Source organism: Schistocerca americana, chromosome 1 (genome assembly GCF_021461395.2).
Source record: "Schistocerca americana isolate TAMUIC-IGC-003095 chromosome 1, iqSchAmer2.1, whole genome shotgun sequence".
Classification (NCBI taxonomy): Eukaryota; Metazoa; Arthropoda; class Insecta; order Orthoptera; family Acrididae; genus Schistocerca; species Schistocerca americana.
Window position 1 is genome coordinate 1,047,560,009 of NC_060119.1, and position 23,393 is coordinate 1,047,583,401.

General features: G+C 38.3%; 1 protein-coding gene across 2 annotated transcripts in view; it reads left to right on the plus strand.

Moving 5' to 3' along the window:
• LOC124617051 (mitogen-activated protein kinase kinase kinase 4) overlaps positions 1-23,393 on the plus strand; it is a 217,227-nt gene that overhangs the window by 163,848 nt on the left and 29,986 nt on the right. For both annotated transcript variants that reach the window (XM_047145235.1, XM_047145236.1), the window contains exon 18: positions 4,111-4,281. In XM_047145235.1, coding sequence (XP_047001191.1) covers positions 4,111-4,281 — 171 coding nt within the window. The remainder of the gene's footprint in view (positions 1-4,110; positions 4,282-23,393) is intronic.

The window sequence follows — 23,393 nt, forward strand, 5'->3', positions numbered from 1 at the left end:
ATCTACATGAGTACTAAAAGGAATCCACTAAATTTGGTTTACAGGATAAAGTACATGATTCTTTGGCTGTAAATTCAACTAAATACTTAGGGATTACAGGTATGAATAACTTAGAATGCATCTATCACATGTATAATTTTGTGTGGAAAGCAAACCAAAGACTGTGGTGGTGGTGTGTTGGGGCTTATGGGCGCTCAACATCGAGGTCATCAGCGCCCTGACACACATTAAAAGGAACGAATGTGGACAGACCTAAGAAAACTAAAGCACACACTCAAAGAAAGCAGGAAAAGAAGGAAAATGCTGCATAAGAAAGTAAAACCTAAGGAAAGGGGAAACATAGCAACAAGCATGTCACAGGAAATTGTTATTGGCTGGCCACTTACATAAAATATGGGCGAGCTTGTCACACAGTGAGCAAATTAAGATCCTCTCCCTAAAATCTTTGTAAAAACATTTGAAATGGCACAGAACTTTAACACTTTAACGACATTCGTCCGAGTGTTGCCTAAAAGAGATGGCAGGTCCGCTGGCAAGTCAGCCGCGACCCGCTGGTCAGAAAATAAAACACAATCCAATAAAATGTGGCGCACAGTGACCTGGACGCCACAAGCACCACAAATTGGAGGGTCCTCTCGCCGGAGCAGGAAGCCGTGCGTCATAGGGCTGTGGCCTATTCAAAGCCGAGTGAGGAGAACCTCATCCCGTCGATGGGGCTGAAAGGAAGTACACCACACACGCGTTGTGGGCTTGACTATACGGAGCTTATTGTCAGTCACTTCCAGCCACTCATCCTCCCGCCGACGCATGACCTGTGAGCTCAACAGCGAGGTGAGTGCGTGCAAGGGGATAGCACACTGAGATACTTGTGGGGCGAGACACGCCTCCTTGGCTGCGAGATCTGCCCTTTCATTCCCAGCAATGCCAACATGCCCCGGAACCCAGCAGAAAGCTACAACCTTCCCCAGTCGCTGTAGTCGGAGGAGGCCATCCTGGATGGTCTGGACAATTTTGTCTGCCGGATACAAATGTTGCAATGAGTGAAGGGCACTGAGTGAATTGGAACAGACAAGAAATTTAGGAGAGGAAGAATGTCTCATGTGCTCCAGTGCCCGCAAGATCGCAAACAATTCTGCATCAAAGACAGTAAAAGTCTGAGGCAGTCGGACCTTGAGGACACGATATGGAAAAACAACTGAGCAACCAACAGAATCCCCTTGTTTAGACCCACAGAAAATTCAACAGATCTACTAAAGAGTCCATTTACACTACGCTTTTCTGCCCCCTTCTAGAGTATTGCTATCAAGTAAGGGATCCACAGCAGATAGGATTAATCAAAAAAGGTCAAAGATGGGCAGCTTATTTTGTATTTTTGCGAAATAGGAGAGAGACTGCCACATATGTGATACACGAGCTGGGGTGGCAATCATCAAAACAAAGGAGTTTTTCCTTGTGGTAGGATTCTCTCATGAAATTCCAGTCACCAACTTTCTCCTCAAGAATGTGAAAATACCTTGTTGGTGCCCGCCTACATAGGGAGGAATGATCATCATAATGAAATAAGAGAAATTCGAGCTTGCATGCAAAGATTAAAGCGTTCTTGTTTCCTTCATGCTGTTCAAGAGGGGAATGGTAGAGAAATAGCTTGAAGATGGTTCTACAAGTGCTCTGCCAGGCGCTTACCGGTAATTGTGAATTGCAGAGTAGATGTAGATGTAGATGCAGATGCTTCACAAGCAGTTGAGGAGTTTTATGTCTTCTTCAAATATGAGTCTGAAAGCGATACTTCCATTTTTAACATTTTGGAGACTCGGGAATGAACTACAGTAGCACGTGTAGGGAAGAGAACTGTGTAGAGAATAGTACACAGAAGTGTCGGAGCTGCAGAAACCTCAGGAAAAATTTGTTTTCATGGTGCTTGAAAATCATTGAAATTGCAAGAATCTGTAAGCCTGCATATATCTCAGCACAGGAAAACTGGGCTACAGGCTTTATTCAGTGTGGTCACAGGAGAATCAATGAATAAATATTACGGCTTGTGAGAATACAACTCACAACTTAAAGTTAATCTGCCAGGAACAATACATCAAAGTTACCCTGTCAGTATGCACTAATACCACTGAGCGAGGTGGCGCAGTGGTAGCACACTGGACTCGCGTTTGGGAGGACGACAGTTCAATCCCACGTCCGGCCATCCTGATTTAGGTTTTCCGTGATTTCCCTAAGTCGCTCCAGGCAAATGCTGTGATGGTTCCTTTGAAAGGGCACGGCCTACTTCCTTCCCCATCCTTCCCAAATCTGATGAGACCAATGACCTCGCTGTTTGGCCTCTTCCCACAAACAACCACATACACTAATAACTAGGCACAGAAGCTACAAGAACATAGAAAGCACAAATCAAAGAATAAACAAAACTAAAACGCATTTATAAAGCACACTGCCACTAGTGTGTGCCACAAAATATTTGACAGTGCAGTGTTTGTAAACACATGTCCAAAGTGCATGCAACACAACACTACATAAGGGCAGATGGTCGCTACATTCCTACTTCATTCTCCACTGTTGTGTCCAAGAAGAAATATATTTTCTTAAAATCCTTGCACATGTCCATCTGATAGAGAGAATGACCTAAATTTCTTGTGTATTGGGGGAGTAAAGCCCACTTTATTTAGACCAATTAAAAAGCAAATACAGCAAGGGTAACAAAAGTTTTTGTATACTGCTGCACATTATAATTGCAGTACTATGAAGACAGCATGCAACAAAAGTTAAATTGGCATGAATGTACTACATACTTTTCTACATGCAAATGATTACCGGTAGCATTTTAGCATAACCTGATGAACAAAGTAGGAGTGACACCATGTACACACTGTATATAGCCGGCCGTGGTGGCCGAGCGGTTCTAGGCGCTACAGTCTGGAACCGCGCGACCGCTATGGTTGCAGGTTCGAATCCTGCCTCGGGCATGGATGTGTGTGATGTCCTTAGGATAGTTAGGTTTAAGTAGTTCTAAGTTCTAGGGGAGTGATAACCTCAGAAGTTAAGTCCAGTAGTGCTCAGAGCCATTTGAACCATTTTGAACACTGTATATAAGAAAAGATTACACTACGGGTTTCTCATTCAGACATTGCATTGGAATGTTGATTGTGTGTGAGGTAGTGTTATTCCTCATCTAAATTCAACAGTGACAGGATTGTGGCCTATAGAGGCTACACCTTCTGCAATTTTGCTGGATGTAATGGTTGGGATCACGCTACTTCCATGAAAATATTGAATAGTTTGGTTCAGGAGGGCCATTCTCAATCCCAGTGCAGAATCTCAATGGTCCCAAATGACTAGCACTCGAGAAGACAGACATGTTGTTCTCTTGGCTGTATAGGATTGAACAGTCACATCGCATGCCTTAAGTTGGGCTTATTTACAGCAAGACAAGTATCCACGCAGACAGTGTGTCAATGTATAGAGCTAAGAAAATTACTTTGGTTTAATTCTTCGTCTTTCTAGATCTTCACTTTTTTTATCCACCTTCGTTTATCTTTTTATAACATTTATGAAGCAGCCCAGTTACTTACACTTGTAACTTTTGTCTCCTAAGTGTTAGTTATTGCACTTTATGTGCGATACTAAAGCTCTGCTTTTTGGAATGCTTAATTTCAAGGTAATTCCTGTATTATAAGGAGCTGCTTAATTATAATTCCAATTGACGCACTCTTTGACTTTTGCCTTCTTTACTTTTTTTTTTGACATTGCTTATTGACCTAACTCTGCTCCTAAAAAGGCTAGTTTGAACGAAGAAATTGTCACTTAATAGTGCTAATTTAGGAGAGTAAATTGTTTGAAGAGTCATATAACTTTATTAATATAACTTTTTGTCTGTTGGGGAGTACGAAAAAGTAAGACAGAATAACTGTGTGGAAAAATATCACTTTAATAACAGTATGCTAAAAAAATATGGTTTAAAAGTTTTTAAATGAATTGGTTTTTCGTGTTCAAAATTTTAATATGAGCATTAATTGTGCCATTTTCCTCATCACTGTTGAGGTAAAAAATTCTTATGCCTTTGTGTAAACAAGTACCACTTCTTCATTACTAAGTTTTCTCTTACAGTGCCACGAATCCAAAGAGTTTATGATGCTGTGAGGAACCTTGAAAGAGATATGGATGAAAAGTTAAGAAATAAGGAGCTCATAGGTTCTGTGAGTGATGTTGAGTATGAAGATAAAATTCATATTAAAGCACGCAGTGTTACGTTTAGTTGGCAGAGAGGGATTAAAATTGGTAAGGAACTGATTATTTTTTGTTTCATATTTCGTTGTAAACTGTGATGGAATTCATGCAACAAGTGATTTTTTTAAAAAAAAAATAGTGAAGTTGTTCAGTGACTTATCATTTTTTTGTTGTATTAACACTTTGTTTACATGCAAAATTGTTCTGCTACTGATACTATGTGAAAATGTGAGGGATAATAAGGTAAGCCTAAACTGGTTAACAATAAAAGTAATATTGTAGAACAAAAGCAAACTGGTGCTTTTCATTTATTATGATAATAAGGTAGTTGGAGGAGTGGGGTAACTTACGGGGACCTGGATACCGTGGCCAATAGTTTTTACTAATATTTTGAAATTAAATAACTCAAAAACTTTAGTGCATATTGGAATGAAACTTTAACCAAATAATTAGTATGTTGCAACCTCTTTGTGAAAAAAATTTCAAAACTGTGGAATACAGTGTGGAGTGAATATTGATTTTTATCCTAAGGACTGAATTACGTGTAATTTTTCTTTTAGGTACGCTATACCTCGACACTATTTATAGTAAAAGATCAAAACAAATTTTATTCTTTTAATTATTAATTTGTTGAAACAGTACACCAAGATTATTTACCGATTTGTTGTGTTGTGTATTTGGTGATTCCATACCAAGTGGCCCAGGAAAACAATATAATTGGTTGCTCAAAATACTCAGAAAAATTTGATATTTGCGGGGTGAATTTCCTAATGTTTAGTGGGCTCAAGACCCCTTTTAAAATTTTATGTTGTTTATTATTGCAGGCTGCAAGGTTTTTTTCATTCATTGTTTTTCATCTCTGTGTTTTTTTAAATTATTAAGTAACATGTTGCCCCCAGACCTTTCAAACAGAAGCACTTAGTTCAGCACAAACTAGACTGGAAATTAAAACCTTGATTACCTAGCTGAATGTATTCCTCAAAGTTATTGCTCATAAATTTTTAAAATATTCAGTTTTTTAACAGTACTTTTTCAGAGTAGGTGTAATTTCTCACACTTGATATTTTTTGAGCTATTGCATACATAGTATAGTTACTTTTTATGGTGTATCCATAGTGAAAAGCTTCATTAAGGGATGAGATAAAAATATAAAAATTACACACTAATAGACCTTTATGATATCAAACTCCAGTAAAAATTTAAACTTTGAAATTCAGTGGGAAGTTATGAAAAAAAAAAATCGCAAATATGAGTAAGAAATATATTTCATAATATCTAGAGTATCTGAACTAAAGGAGTGAAGTGTATCAATTTATAATTTAAACACATGAAAAAACACATGAAATTAAAGCAGCAAATAATTATTTGTTGGAACAGTCATCTGCAGAAAGTTTCAGCAGGCTAGCAGACAGCACCTGCAAGTCTTTACAGGCTCACAGACAAGCCTGTACAAGTCTGTGTGTTGTATATCCCCCTTCCACCAACATCTGTTCACTCACACTCGGTTGCCAGTGAGCTCTTGAAGTGTGCAGTTTAACAGTGGAGTCACGGTGTTCTATTGGTGTTCTTATTAATGAAGCTTGCTGTAAAAGTTTGTATGGAGTGTTTGCTGTAAAAGTTTGTATGGAGTGTTTGCTGTAAAAGTTTGTATGGAGTGTTTGCTAAAGAAAGTATTTTAACTGAAGAAGAAAAAGTGCTGTTTTACTTAAGAGATGGCTCAGAGGTTAATTCAACTTGCAAGTATGAGGAAATTAAATACTTAAAGAAATGTCATCACGTTTTTGGCTAGTCTTGCTTGGACCCTTTAAGAAAAAACGAACCCTATAACTGAAGGTCAAAGAGAAATAACATTTGATCATTATTATAAAAATAAAAGCCCTTTTATCAGTATAATACCAGGAAAGTCATTGTGTCCAATATGTTACTCTAAGATATTTGTCGTCAACAAAGAAGGGGATTGTGATAGTTCAGGTAAAGAATTCTGTGACTCATCAGAAACTATAAAAGAAAGTAGATTTAGCTTGTAAAACCCTGTATGTGTCACCTGTTAGTGAAATTGTAAAACTGAGTGAAGAAAAAAGATGTTTTGCATTGAATGCAAAAATTGGGAAAGCGGCAAAAAGAATTTGGGAGTTTCATTTCAAAAGAAAAGTTGCACTAAACCAAATGGAAGTTCTAACAATTCTATCACTGAATATGATGATTTGATAGAAAAACTATACATGAAATGTTGTATTTCAAACAGAGAGAATAAAGTTAAAATTATCAGGCTACTACAAAAGCAAAACTTAGTGTCAGAACATTTGCTTAAATTAACAAGGCAGTTTGTAAATGAGCACGGAATTTTACTTGCATTACAAAAGAAAATTGCATCTAATTTCATAGATAGAAACACGATCAAAAAGGTTATTAGGTTTTATGAGGATGAAACAACAGCTGTTAGATACCTTTCAAAAAAGATTGTTTTTTTTATGAAAGAAAATGGTAGTAAGGTTCAGAGACAAAAAAGGTTAATACTGTTTAATTTAAATGAACTAGTCATAGAATCCCGACAAGAAAATCCTGACATTAAAATTGGAAGGCCAAACTTTTGTGAGCTGAGACCGAAATGGGGTATTGTTGTAGGGGCCTGTGGCACCCATAATGTTTGCTTTTGTTTGTATCACCAGAATGTAAAGTTGATGACAGATGGGGTCAATCTTAGAATTGACAATAAAGGCCTATTGGAAGTTGTAGTTTGCAATATTGACAGTTACAATTTATGATCATGGGAAAATGTCAAGACTGTCCAGGCAAACAAACTTTTACATGACATGTTTGAAGAATCAGAAGAAGAAGATTTGGTGACTGACAATATAGAATGCAAACGAGTTTTCTGAAGTGTTAGTAGCTAACCTTGAAAACCTGAAAATGCATCATTTTATTCCCAAAGCTCAGGGTAAATTTCTGAAGGACAAGAAGCAAACGTTCGCAGTTGATGAATGCTTAGTTCTTTCCGACTTTTGTAAAACCTATTCCTGTGTTGTACAATGGTACCACTGGGTAAAGAAACAGGCCACTGTTCATCAATTTGTGCTCTATTATAAAGATCAAGATTAGTAAAGGGTCACAGTTTTTGTATCACAAGTGACTTCTTGAACACAATGCTACAGCAGTGCATGCTATTCAACAACAGTAAACAAACTACATAATACAGCACCACCCTTCCATAAATTAACTGATCTACTTCTATGATAAAAAGCTATTCTGCAGCGGACCTATGAGAACCAGATTGTAAATTGTGAGGAAATACAAGAACTCTACACCAGATACTTGGAGGAAAGGTTCAACACTCATCGGAAGATAAAAGGTACTTGATCTTTTCATTGTTTTATACCTCCCCTGATAGTGAGCATCATCAATGTGGAAAAATTGTACTACTGACACTTCAAAATTAGAACTCAGTGACTTGTGTTTATGGCGAACATCTACATCTACATCTACATCTATACTCCGCGAGCCACCTTACGGTGTGTGGCGGAGGGTACTTATTGTACCACTATCTGATCCCCCCTTCCCTGTTCCATTCACGAATTGTGCATGGGAAGAACGACTGCTTGTAAGTCTCCGTATTTGCTCTAATTTCTCGGATCTTTTCGTTGTGATCATTACGCGAGATATATGTGGGCGGTAGTAATATGTTGCCCATCTCTTCCTGGAATGTGCTCTCTCGTAATTTCGATAATAAACCTCTCCGTATTGCGTAACGCCTTTCTTGAAGTGTCCGCCACTGGAGCTTGTTCAGCATCTCCATAACGCTCTCGCGCTGACTAAATGTCCCCATGACGAATCGCGCTGCTTTTCGCTGGATCATGTCTATCTCTTCTATTAATCCAACCTGGTAAGGGTCCCATACTGATGAGCAATACTCAAGAATCGGACGAACAAGCGTTTTGTAAGCTACTTCTTTCGTCGATGAGTCACATTTTCTTAGAATTCTTCCTATGAATCTCAACCTGGCGCCTGCTTTTCCCACTATTTGTTTTATGTGATCATTCCACTTCAGATCGCTCCGGATAGTAACTCCTAAGTATTTTACGGTCGTTACCGCTTCCAATGATTTACCACCTATGGCATAATCGTACTGGAATGGATTTCTGCCCCTATGTATGCGCATTATATTACATTTATCTACGTTTAGGGAAAGCTGCCAGCTGTCGCACCATGCATTAATCCTCTGCAGGTCCTCCTGGAGTACGTACGAGTCTTCTGATGTTGCTACTTTCTTGTAGACAACCGTGTCATCTGCAAATAGCCTCACGGAGCTACCGATGTTGTCAACTAAGTCATTTATGTATATTGTAAACAATAAAGGTCCTATCACGCTTCCCTGCGGTACTCCCGAAATTACCTCTACATCTGCAGATTTTGAACCGTTAAGAATGACATGTTGTGTTCTTTCTTCTAGGAAATCCTGAATCCAATCACAAACCTGGTCCGATATTCTGTAAGCTCGTATTTTTTTCACTAAACGTAAGTGCGGAACCGTATCAAATGCCTTCCTGAAGTCCAGGAATACGGCATCAATCTGCTCGCCAGTGTCTACGGCACTGTGAATTTCTTGGGCAAATAGGGCGAGCTGAGTTTCACATGATCTCTGTTTGCGGAATCCATGTTGGTTATGATGAAGGAGATTTGTATTATCTAAGAACGTCATAATACGAGAACACAAAACATGTTCCATTATTCTACAACAGATTGACGTAAGCGAAATAGGCCTATAATTATTCGCATCTGATTTATGACCCTTCTTGAAAATGGGAACGACCTGCGCTTTCTTCCAGTCGCTAGGTACTTTACGTTCTTCCAGCGATCTACGATAAATTGCTGATAGAAAGGGGGCAAGTTCTTTAGCATAATCACTGTAGAATCTTAAGGGTATCTCGTCTGGTCCGGATGCTTTTCCGCTACTAAGTGATAGCAGTTGTTTTTCAATTCCGATATCGTTTATTTCAATATTTTCCATTTTGGCGTCCATGCGACGGCTGAAGTCAGGGACCGTGTTACGATTTTCCGCAGTAAACAGTTTCGGACCACTGAATTCAGTATTTCTGCCTTTCTTCGGTCGTCCTCTGTTTCGGTGCCATCGTGGTCAACGAGTGACTGAATAGGGGATTTAGATCCGCTTACCGATTTTACATATGACCAAAACTTTTTAGGGTTCTTGTTTAGATTGTTTGCCAATGTTTTATGTTCGAATTCGTTGAATGCTTCTCTCATTGCTCTCTTTACGCTCTTTTTCGCTTCGTTCAGCTTTTCCTTATCAGCTATGATTCGACTACTCTTAAACCTATGATGAAGCTTTCTTTGTTTCCGTAGTACCTTTCGTACATGATTGTTATACCACGGTGGATCTTTCCCCTCGCTTTGGACCTTAGTCGCTACGAACTTATCTAAGGCGTACTGGACGATGTTTCTGAATTTTTTCCATTTTTGTTCCACATCCTCTTCCTCAGAAATGAACGTTTGATGGTGGTCACTCAGATATTCTGCGATTTGTGCCCTATCACTCTTGTTAAGCAAATATATTTTCCTTCCTTTCTTGGCATTTCTTATTACACTTGTAGTCATTGATGCAACCACTGACTTATGATCACTGATACCCTCTTCTACATTCACGGAGTCGAAAAGTTCCGGTCTATTTGTTGCTACGAGGTCTAAAACGTTAGCTTCACGAGTTGGTTCTCTAACTATCTGCTCGAAGTAATTCTCGGACAAGGCAGTCAGAATAATGTCACAAGAGTCTCTGTCCCTGGCTCCAGTTCTGATTGTGTGACTATCCCATTCTATACCTGGTAGATTGAAGTCTCCCCCTATTACAATAGTATGATCACGAAACTTCTTCACGACGTTCTGCAGGTTCTCTCTGAGGCGCTCAACTACTACGGTTGCTGATGCAGGTGGTCTATAGAAGCATCCGATTATCATATCTGACCCACCTTTGATACTTAACTTAACCCAGATTATTTCACATTCGCATTCGCTAATAACTTCACTGGATATTATTGACTTCTTTACTGCTATAAATACTCCTCCACCTTTGGCGTTTATCCTATCCTTGCGGTATATATTCCATTCTGTGTCTAGGATTTCGTTACTGTTCACTTCCGGTTTTAACCAACTTTCCGTTCCTAATACTATATGCGCACTATTTCCTTCAATAAGAGATACTAATTCAGGAACCTTGCCCTGGATACTCCTGCAGTTTACCAATATTACGTTAACTTTTCCTGTTTTTGGTCTCTGAGGACGGACGTTCTTTATCAACGATGATAATGTCCTCTCTGGTAAGCCGTCAGGTATTTTATCGTTTCGCCCAAGGGGGGGTCCCTCTAACCTAAAAAAACCCCGTGTGCACGCCACACGTACTCTGCTACCCTAGTAGCTGCTTCCGGTGTGTAGTGCATGCCTGACCTGTCTAGGGGGGCCCTACAGTTCTCCACCCAATAACGGAGGTCGATGAATTTGCAACCATTATAGTCGCAGAGTCGTCTGAGCCTCTGGTTTAGACCCTCCACACTGCTCCAAACCAGAGGACCGCGATCGACTCTGGGCACTATGCTGCAGATATTAAGCTCAGCTTGCACTCCGCGTGCGATGCTGGTTGTCTTCACCAAATCAGCCAGCCGCCGGAAGGAACCAAGGATGGCCTCAGAACCCAAGCGGCAGGCGTCATTCGTTCTGACATGTGCTACTATCTGCAGCCGGTCACACCCAGTGCGTTCAATAGCTGCCGGAAGGGCCTCCTCCACATTACGGACGAGACCCCCCGGCAAGCACACCGAGTGCACACTGGCATTCTTCCCCGACCTACCCGCTATTTTCCTGAGGGGCTCCATAACCCGCCTAACGTTGGAGCTCCCTATAACTAATAGGCCCGCCCTCTGTGACTGTCGGGACCTTGCCGGAGAATCGGCCACTGGCCCAACAGGCGAGGCATCCTGTGGTGGCTCGGAAACGATGTCATCACCACTAGGAAGCACCCCGTACCTGTTGGAAAGGGGTAAGGCAGCTGCCACGCGGCCAGATCCCACCTTCGTCTTTCGGCCAGGCACGCGCGAGCCCACCACTGTCCGCCATTCACCCTGGAGTGATGGCTGACCGGTAAGATGCTCACTGCCGGAAGATGCAGCGACATCAGGGGTTCCATGTGATTCCAAGGCCACCGAAGTAAGCATAGGTCTCACCACAGTTGCCCCAACGCCACTACGAGCCGACGCCTGCGCCTCGAGCTCGATGAGCCTAACAGACAAAGCCTCCACCTGCCCCCGAAGAGTGGCCAATTCTCCTTGCGTCCGCTCACAACAACCACAGTCCCTACACATGACTATGTTTACCCTACTCTATACGGTGACAAATTCCCAAGATAATCTTCTGATGAGCTACTCTGATAATCAAGAAACACTCACTGAAATACGAGACGCGAAAACTACGCTAGGTTTTCCCAGAAAAACTATTTAAAAGCTAAGCGCAGCAAATAAGTACAAAAACGCTTTATACAAACAGTACTCGCTGCTGCTGGTGCTCTCGCTCTGGCTGTCACAAGACAACTGCTGATTCAGGTGACTAGTGGCTAACGGCCGCGAAACAAACAAAAGATGGTTTTAGGGCGCTTTCTGTTCTAAATGATCAAGAAAACACTAAGAAATCTAACACGAAAACTACGTAAAGTTTTATCAAGAACTGTTAGTTACTATGCAGAGCAGATAAACACAAATAGAATCCCTTCCTTAGTGGAAGGTCGTAAACAAAATGCAAAATAAACGCTTTATACAAACAGTACTCGCTGCTGCTGGTGCTCTCGCTCTGGCTGTCACAAGACAACTGGATTGCCAGAGTTGATAATATTGATTGACAAAACCAAGATGTGCATGTTACATTTTTCCACCCACCAGGACTAAGGACCACATTTAATAATGTTGAATAGGATCAAGTCTGGATGCCTGTTAAAAATGTACTGTGGAAGCTGTCTACCCTGGAATATACAACTGCGACTGGGTGATTTTTAACTTAAAGCCCAAAGTGAGTGAAGAAATTTCTCTGTTGTTCAATGAGCCACATAGTTAAATCGAATAAGGTGAGAACAAGATAATGTAATGTAATCAGATGGCTCTTGCCCAAATTGCTTTTCTCATCTCACTGACATTTCGGCTGTTTCTACTGATAGCTAGACCATAGTATTCTGTGAGGTTTTCTGGTCATGATTCAGTGAGTCTCCCTTGGTGGTATTTGCTTTACCAACAGAGAGTTTTTTCCCCCATCATGTCCTTGCAGAATTTCCTATGTCCTCCATTATCTTCTGCACCTGTCATATACATCCCGGTCCTTGAATTTCAGTTACACCATATGGTGTAGCAGCCACAATAGCAGCCACAACAGTATTAAATCCTTTAGAGTCACCATTACCAAGATAAGGAATATATTGCACACCATGTATAACAATTGACCTACTAAAAACAGACTTCTCCCTAGCTTTCCATAATGCCACTGTAACCTTCAAAGTTTTTGTCATATTTGTGTTCATTTATTTTGTTGGTGTAACCTTGATTTTTATTGGCATAACCTTGTCAGTGTTTTGTAAGACATTCATAGTCCAGCACCTTGCTTGTATCTACAGACAAAACTGTGACAACTCCATTCAGTGATATGTGGAATCTCTAGCACCAGATGCCATCCAATGTAGCCTCAGTATCTGTAGATTGTCAAATAACAGTTTCTCTTGCGATATTCTGCCTAGATGTTTCAGTGACTTGAATTAGGGTGTTCTGCTAATGTTTATAATAGCTCTGAAATGTGAATGGTGGCAGCGGGAGATCCAGGATACCACAAAATACCTGGGCTGCTTTTCTTCCCATCGCAATAGATGCCATGGCATAAGCAAGGCAAAAATTCACTTCACTATATTTTGTGCATGTTACAGAAGATGTCATTGCACATTTCATTACTTAGCACACTTGATACTCTGCTCCAATTTTGCTGGTTAGGCCTTTTCTCTTATGTATGTTCTCACTAGATGTAAGGGATTTTTCACTGTTACAATGTTTACATGTAGCAATTGAAAAAAACAATTCTTAGAGCTTGCCTGAAGCTCTCGCTGGTGAACTTTTGCTTCTCTGCGGCGTAACAATTTCTTCATTTTTATGATTTCCAACAATGTGCTTATCTTAATTACCATTAAATTTAAGAGTGCAATAAAATATCTTCGTTTTTGGCATTTCACAATGTAAAATGGTTGAAACACACAGTTACGATGGCAAGTTTACAACATGAATGCATGCGAAAAACATAGGTGAACTCAAGTAATCTACTTTTATCGACAGAAAGATCGATTGCAATAAATCCTTGCTCATAGGACAGTCGATATGTTCTTCAAGAATATTACACAAATGAGTTGCTTTGGGAATAGCAATGAAAAAATAAAATAATGAGACATTGTAGGCAATGTTTTGTGTTTGACAGTAGTGTGACAGCTAGGCATTTGTGCACGGCATCTGCTGCAGAAAGGCACTTAAACACAAAAATGATGAAGCACTATCCATAATGTATATATTTTTAGAATTGGGAAGAATCATAGACATTTATAAAAAGAAAAGAAACCATTTGTTTGGCCCTTATGACGTCCAGGTGACCTTAAGCTTTCTGTTCAACTATGGTGGGACATGTGGAGCAGATGCTTAGGAGAACACTCCATTAAAAAAATGGTTTATGCTGCTATCCATAGTTCATGAGCATTTGTAATTTGAGAAAGCAGATGAAGTATTCTGATCATTTCATGCATTTGAAGGAAATGGGCACAATTGGGGAAATCGGAGGCTCACTGATGGGCTATACAACACAGTTATTATTATCACAGGTATTGTTCATACCTAGAAGTATGTGAAATGTTGGGATTTTTATGTTTTGAGTATCTGCAAAATAGAACAGGAGAAGCATTTCAAAGATATTTATAGTGTCACCATACAGAACACTATCAAATGAAAATCAGCAAACGAAACTGGCCAGAGAACACACTCAATGATAAGGCAATAAGGAGTCAAACAATAGCCAATCAAAAATTCTGAGAATGGGGTTGAAAAGGCTGAGAGAAAAGGTGGAGACTGAATGTTCCTCTAGCAATTCCTATGGCTTTTTTATTTCAACAGGTCCAGAGGTTGTGTATTGAAAAGCTGGAATATCATGTTTGCATATTGTCAGTAATGGAGCTGGGATCTGGTTCAAATGGAAATGGTGATCAAGCAGTCTGTTTTGATCTTGGAAGCCCTGCAAAACCTTGTGTGTAGGGACTGGAGAATTTTACATAAAAGATAGCACAAAAAATAATTCAAAATCGACGGTTCATACTGATGTAACACAAATCAACAGTTTCTACAAATTACAGTTAAAATTGACATTTTTTCACATTCTAATAGAAAAATTTAATAAATGTGAGGGGTTTTACTGATATTGATAACTGTTAATGTTGAAATTGGATCTTGATATTTGTCCTCAGCACTTAGATACCTATATAACATTAAACTGGCCATTCATTTTGTGATTAAAAACTAATGCCTAGATGTGGGTCAGCTGGTAACAGCTCTTTCTGCTGAAGTAAAATTTCCTGATTCTTTTGTGTAACACATTTATTTATTTTTTATTTATTTATTTTCTGTCCATATAACAAAAAGTTTTCGGACATTATCAGTAAAATTTAGATTACATTACACATATACAGTAAAATATTTACATTCTTTCATAACAACATATGGATCAGGGCACTACAAGTAGATTCCTCTATAGTGTAACACAATTTAGCTTATATTTATAATAGTACACTACACATAATACAGTGTATAATTACATTCTTTCATACCACTGATAGATCGGAGACATTGTCTATATACACTGTTTTCCAAGATGGCACTACAACTTAAAGTCCTCTATAGAGTAACAACACTTCTCTATTAATAATTGCTTCAGTCTTCTGTTTAGCATATTTAGATTTACTTTCTTGAGTTCACAGGGTAGTGCATTGTAGAAAATTGCTCCCATTCTGTGTGGGCTGTGGTCCGTTGCCCTTTTATTAGTCACAATTCTATGAAAATTTTCCCTTCCCCGTGTATCATAGTTGTGTACATTACTGTTTCTCATATTAAATTCAGGATTTTGTTTCACGAACATGACTGTCTGCAGTATATACATGGAGTACACCGTAAGAATTTTATATTTTCTAAAGATGTCTCTACAAGGCTCTCTCTTTTTTACCTTGGCTACCGTTCTTACTGCCTTTTTTTGTAATCTAAAAAGTCTATCTATATGAACTGCTGATGCCCCACCCCATATCTCAATACCACACTGAACGTGCAGATGAATTAACCCAAAATATATTTGCCTTAAAGTATCATGGTCCAAGAAGGCTGAGACCCGTTTCAGTAGATACACATTTCTACTGATTTTCTTGCAAATATTATCTGCATGGTCTTTCCATGATAAGTGTTCATCAACAACGATGCCCAAAAATTTAAGTGAATTTGCAAATGCAAGACCCAATGGAGATGTAAATACAGTATCAGTTAGGGCAGCATTATAACTGTGGATGAACTTCATTATTGCCGTTTTGCCTTTATTTACAAGAAGCTTGTTTGCTATAAGGTATGCGGACAGAGTATTGAAACTGATCTCGGTACTGTTAGCTGCAGACTGGATATCACTGCCACAGCTAATGAAGGATATGTCATCGGCATAGCTTACAACCATGCAATTTTGAGGTTCAAATAAGTTATTTACATATATAAGGAACAGAAAAGGCCCTAGAATGCTTCCTTGAGGTACATCATATTGAAGTGTCCTGAAGTTTGATTTGGTTGTTAGGAGCTGCTCATTATTTTGATAAGTTAGCTTTACACACTGTTTCCTGTCTTTCAAATAGGAGGGAAGTAGTTTCAAGGCTAGTCCTCTCAACCCGTACTCTTCTAGCTTACACAGAAGAATGGTATGATTCACAGTATCAAAGGCTTTACTCATACGTAGGAAAGTGCCTATTACCTTGACACTTTTGTCCAGCTTATTTAATATTTCATGTATAAAAGATGCTACTGCTGTTGTAGTAGATCTCCCATTTCTGAATCCATGTTGTAGGTTGTTTAACAGATTGTGTTTGGTGAAATATGATTCAACTTGATGTAGTATTACTCTCTCTAACAATTTGCCTAGTTCTGACGTTAATGATATTGGCCTGTAGTTTTTAGTGTCTGTTTTTAATCCCTTTTTATGCACTGGTATAATTTCAGTAATTTTCAAAAGGTCAGGGAATACTCCATTTCTGAGGGAGGTATTTATCAAGTGAGTCAGGGGTTTCACTAATTCATCCCTGCATTCCTTTAGCAGTTTAGGTGAAATGTCATCCCAGCCACAAGACATTTTTGGTCGAAGTACTGATATGATTGCTAGGACGACCCTCTCAGTAATGCCGTGGATATAAAAGGGCTGGCTAGATTTTCCAAGACTAAAATTTTGTGGCTTGACATGAACTACATTTGTACCAACTGTACTGAACTTTTGTATAAATTTCTCACACACTTCTTTTGGGTCATTTATTTCTTCACCATTTTCTTTTAATGTTATGTTGCTGTGTTCATAAGAATTCTGTTTCTGACTTTCTTTATGCATTATTTTCCAGACAGTTTTACTGATACAGCTAGAGTTCCTTATTTCAGAGGTATATTTCTGTGCTTTTAGGTTAGTCAAGGACTCTCTGTATATTTTTCTGAGCAGTTTATATTTTGTTGAGAAATATTGTAGTTTAGTATCTCTAAAAAGTATGTAGCAATCTTTCATTTTCTCCGTCAGTTCAATAATTACAGGAAGGAGATTCTCGGCTTTATGGTTTACACCTTTATTTACTTTTTTAACTAAAGGACAGGTTTCATTTAAAGTGTTACTGAATAACTTATAGAAATATTCCCATTTTTCATTCACTTCAGTTGCATTGTACACTGGTTCCCATTTTTCATTCCCTAATGCCATCTTAAGTTTAGAATAATTAAATTTTCTTTTATATATAAATGTATCACTTTCAGTTACATCTATGTTCCCAACATCAATTTCCATAGTAAGGGCTCTGTGATCACAAATGTAGTTTTCTAAGGTGTTAACATTTACTTTCTCTTTTCCTGCATTTGTGAGAACATGGTCAATACATGTCTTCATATTTGCAGTGACTCTTGTAGGTTCTGAGTTCATTTGTTTAAAGTTATAACACTGTAATACATCCATATAGCGCAAATAGTTAACATTATTATTTAATGAGTCTAAGTTGATGTCTTCAACAAGCAACAAGTGTCTTTTATACATTGCTGTCCCCTCCAGCAAGTCCTCTAGGCAATTTAGAAACTGTTCTGTGTTACTTCCAGGTGACCTATACAGTGCTGCTATAATAAGGCTGTTGTTTCCATACTTCAGGTTTACTGCTGCAACCTCAAATACCATTTCAGTACTCAGATCATCTATCCATTTAACTTTTTCACATTTTACACCATTTCTACTATAAATGCCTACCCCACCACTTTTGTGTGTCTTTTTCTGCAGCACAAGTTTATAAGTTCGTAATTTTTTAGCCTGTAACCATATGCTTTCTCTTCCTTGCACCCCAATTCACTCGCTAGGAAGAGGTGTGGCTTAGTTTCATTTAGGTAAATACTCAGCTGCTCTGTTTTATTAGTTACATACTGGACATTCTGATATGCAAGGGTTAATTTATTATGCTTTCCTCTAAAAAAACATCATTGTCTACTTTGTGACTGAGAATTCTGTTTAAATCGTCTTTTTCTTTGGTAATTTCCCATACTTTGTCCCACAAGAGTTTTTTGCCTTCAGAATTTAGGTGCATACCATGTCTGGTATGTAGGCTTCTTTTCAGTTTGCCTATATCTAATATTTTAGATTTGCCAAAATGAGCACACATTTGTTTCATTGTAATGTTTGGTTTTCAAATCAACTTATTTACACACGAATTGTACCTGTGAGGCAGCGTTGTAATAATGGTGTTTCGTGATTCATTTGCTTCTTCGAAGTTTTCCAGGCTTTCTAGGCAGTTTCGTTCTTCATTTCTTGCGATGTCATTGGCACCAGCTATACACACTACATATTCATTCTCCTCTTTCTTGTTTCCCTGCAGGTCGACATCAGTAACAGATTTCGTACTTGCACATGGTTTCACTCTTCCTATTGCTTGGATATCTTTATAATTGTCCTGTAAAACACTCGCCAAATTTCTGCCGTGGCTGTCTATTAATAAGATAACATTGCACCTTTTTTTTTCAACGGTTTGACGATTGTATTTTTTACCATTTTTTTGTTTGTTTCTCCACTGCATAGTTTACAAAATTCGTTTTCACCACATTTCACACTTTCACATTTATCACTATTGGTTTGTGGTAAGAGGTGAGGCACAGGTAGGGCAAATCTAACAGTTTTGTGTGAGTTTTCACTTTTTTTGCTGTGAAGATTACTTTTTGTAATGCTTTCCATAGAGACACTCGAATTTACCTCATATTTCGATCCAGTCACTTTACTGCAGTTTTCGGAATAAAGGATATTAAAATTGTTTTCACACTCGAAACTTGGTTTACTCACTGTAGGTGACATTTTTTTGCCTTGTGCTTTACATTTGCCGTTCACTGTCTTCCATTCCATCGACTAATAATTACTAACTTTCGGCAGTACACTCATTCTTTGTTTCGACCTAAGCTCCATATTTTCATGCCTTAGGCTGTCATTTTCTCTTCTTAATCCTAAGATTACTGATTGTAAACTTGAAATACGTTCACTATACATTTCAAGTTCATCTTTGCACTTCAGACAAGTGATCTTTTTAACTATATCACTGTAATTTAGTTTAGCAGTAACATCATGTACATCTATACTTGCCGCCATCATAGAAACAACATCCTGTTTTAGAAAAATCTTTAATGTCTTTAATGTAGTACATTAATTAAACTGCATATTTTCATAGTATGCAAGTGCAAATACAAAAGCCACCAAATACAACACTTTAGCTTTCTCAATCACATAAATCATTGTTTTGCTTCATTCAGTTACTCAGGCCATGCTACAGATTACGCTGCCACCATAGATTTCATATCACAAAATAATAGAAAAATATTGAGTAAATATTGTGGTAAACATTCGGAGTGTTCTCTTGTACCCCCAGAAACACATTTGCATGATGTCACTTGTTCTGTGGTGATTGGTTGATAGAAGCAAACTAACCAGGTGCCATTTCGCTTTGTGTGTTTTTGAAACTGAAATGCTGTTTTCAGCAGTTGTCATGTTTGTGTTTATGTGTTAGGAAAATATGCAGTTTAATTGATGTGGAAAATGAAAGCCCTCTCCAAAATAAACTGTGTTTGATACAGTTTACTGTAAAAAAAGTTTTGGGAAATAAGACATCTTCGGGTAAAACTGTTAACTCTTTTTCCTGTTTAAAATAGTTTGAAGGCAGATTCATTATTATGGGCAAAGGAATTTTTAGTGATGAAACTAGCAGACTGATGAAAAGCATGAAGAGAAGTTCTTAGGTAGAGGTGAAGGAAACAGCAAAACACATTGTGCTTGTGAAAAGTGTTGGGTGGCATCTTTGAACTAGGCTGTCAACTCTTATGGTCACAGATACATGAAGGTCTGTGTTTACAGCAGTAGGTTCTAGTTTCAACTTTAGGATGATGATGATCGTGATGATGGCCTGGCAAAGAGCTTGTTATGTATACGTGGAATGACAGATCCCTGTAGTGTAGATGTTCGGTAACAATCAAATCCCTTCAGAATTTAGTTAAATAGCAGCTTTTCATGCCAGTGGAAAATATGGACATTGTCAAAAGTCTGCTGTTGTACTGAAGGCAATTTGGCTTCCATGTTCGAATGTAGACTCAGAGTGGCAGTTTTCACAATACACAGATTGTCTCATTTATCTTGACCATCCCAAATAACTTTTTGTCCAGGAGCAAATAAAAAATGTGTCAAGCAATTGTTTAGCTATCATCGTAATTTCTTCTCTTGTAACCTGATTCGTTACAAAATATGGACAGCAGGGTGTCTCTTTTTTAAAGAAATAGCATCCTATGTTTTTTTATCAACTTCCTTCATCAACCTGCTCAGAAATGTACCACAAGGCAACATTCATGTAAACATGACGTTGTTAAAAAACCGACACGAAACAGACTTTGACTCCTCTGTACTAGCACAAGGTGCAGGTAGCCAGAACAACATAATTCATCCAGTTGCTGAAGCTGACAATAAACAAATGGAAACACAAGGAATATGCACAGTAGTCATTCAGTTAACCATCTTCAGTTGAAGAGTAAAAAATGGAAATTTCGTGTGACTAGGGCCTCCCGTCGGGTAGACCCTATGCCGGGTGCAAGTCTTTTGATGTGATGCCACTTAAGCGGCTTGCGCGTCGATGGGGAAGAGTAGACCGTCTAACAATGAACAGAAGGTAGAGATGCTGCCCATCCATGAAGAATGTAAGTTATCAGAACAGAAATTGCAATAATGCTTTCTTGTTCAGGGTAAAGGTATGAGGAGTACAGTACTGCAGAACTTTTAAACATTATGCTGTGCACAGTAAGTGCAGTCCTTGATTAAAAACTTCATAATCGTTAATTTTTTTTTATTATGTTTGAAATTGGGCATAACGCCACTCAGGCGGAGAAACTCTAGAGAGATTGATAGCCTACAGAAACCTACTTTCTCACATTATTGCAATTACTGTTCTGCTAACTTATGCTCTCCTTAGACAAGTAACATTTCTGCCTTCTCATTATTGCTGTACATCATACTCATATAAATCGTCAATTGAAGATGATTGCCTGAATGACTGGCATGCATTTTCCTAGTGTGTGTAGGGCCCCCGCCCCCCCCCCCCCCCCCTGTCAACTCCAGCAAGTGGACAAGTTACAATACCCCAGGTACTTTCACTGTGAGGCTGTACAGGAGAGTCAAAAGCCAGTTTTGTGTTACATTTTTAACGACATCATGTTTACATGAACTATACACTGCATTACATTTGTGAACAGGTCTTGAAGACGGGAAATGGGTTACCAAATAAAAAATGCAGGTTGCTGTTTAAAAAAGACACACTTCTGTTCATACCTTTGTAACGAACAAAGTTACAAGAGATGAAATGATGCTGCTTAGTATCCTGATAATAGCTAAAAATGCTTGGTACATTTTTTGTTGCTTCTGGACAAAAAGTTACTTTGAGATGGTCAAGATAAATGGAACACCCTGTATTAAAGAATTGACAGCATATTGTCTCTGAATAGAAATTTGAAGTTATAGGAATTCTGTAGTTTGTAAAACTTCCAATATTGTTTGGATATAGACTTACTTGTTTTTAATTAGTTGGTTTTAATGGGAATGAACTAAAGTAGTTTTTTAAATATAGATGATCCAATTGAGACGTGTGATGTCAATAAGTACTGTTATACGCAATTGTTAGGTAAATTAATTTTGCAAAATAAGACTTAGAAATGGTGAAATATAACAAAAACAAAGAACATAATTGAAAAACAAGCCATCTGAAAACAACACCAAATTTGGCAACAAATAACATCAAAATTTTACAAAAAAGTCATCAAAATTTAAGAACTATGAAATAAGCTAAAAATATAACTAGTTTTCCTGCCCTTGCTTATGTACAATTTTTGTGTTTCAGAACAAATGAGTTGAATTCAGTAGACAATGGTTTTTATTCTTTAGTCATTCTTAATGATGATTATCAGCACAAGTCTGTTGTGTTCTACAGGCTTTTGTTATATTTTTCTTTATTTATTTATAACCCCCCCCGCCCCGCCCCCCTTCGAACATGACTGTCACATTGGTAATGGCTAGATACTCTGAAATCTATGCTGATTGGAGGCACTGTGTGCATTTTGTAAACACTGTTTTATTTAGTTATATAACAGCAATTTTAGATTTTCTCATATGCTGCTACTGTGGCAAATGCATCAGATGTGATAGCAAGCCTTTGTTATCACAGTAGGTGAGTCCCCTCTCAACCTGGGGCCTGAGTGACCTGCCCCCCCCCCTCCCCCCCCCCCCCCCCCCTCCTCACAATTGTTTCATTGCAGAAGATCGTACAAAATATGGTTTGTCCTTTCAATCATCATATTAACACTGAACTGACAGATAAAATCAATTAAAATATACAACAAAAGAAAGACAATTGAACCTGATGACATATCTGTAAAATAGATTGTGCTTCCCTTCTAGTATTGGGATAAGATTCCAAAGCTGTGCTTGAATTCAGACCAATGTCTTTCTTGATTTCAGGGCTTTTTTGTGCAGGAATTTCATGATAATTCATTATTCAACATAAGCAATTTTTCCTTGTTTGCTAATTATATTGCTGTCAGGGAGGTAACGATTGTAGAATAATGTAGGTGTTCATACCCTTCCATATACCTCCTTACATCAACCATGCCTGATCACTGTGGAAGTTTTAACTGAAGTAAACACTAGCTGTGAAAGTGTACATTGTATAATTATATTTGAATAATCAGCTTAGTTTTCAAATAGGTGAGAAGAAAGTAAATAAATTTGAAGCAATGTTTTGTTGTGTGTCAATAAGTGATTAAGTGATCTATAAGGCTTCAGAAAGATGACAGTTATGTTGGTGTTTTTTTTCTTAATACTGTACCCTCTTCAGCTGTGTGATAGGAGGAGGGTTTTGTAATCTTTCCTGTGTTACACCACATAGGGCAGAAAAACTTTATTTGCATTATGACAGTAACACACTTTCCATGTCAGATGTTGGCCATGAATTCTTCTATATCCTTACTGTCATTTCAATAAAATAAATTGCAGAAATCAGATTTTTTATTGATTTCTTTTCATACAACATTTCAGTGGCTTCAGTGTATCTCATCTCCTGACTGAGGTTCAGTCTAGAATCTATTTAACAGTTTTCTCTTATCAACCATGTCACTGTTTTTCTCTTGCAAAATTGTTCAGCTTGGCAAGATTATAATACAGCTCCTCCTTACAGTTATACTTCTCTTATAATACATACCTGTGTGGTACCCTGTGCAGGCACAGCAATCTGAGCGCACTAAAACTATATGCTACTTTCTGTTTAAGTTCAGATT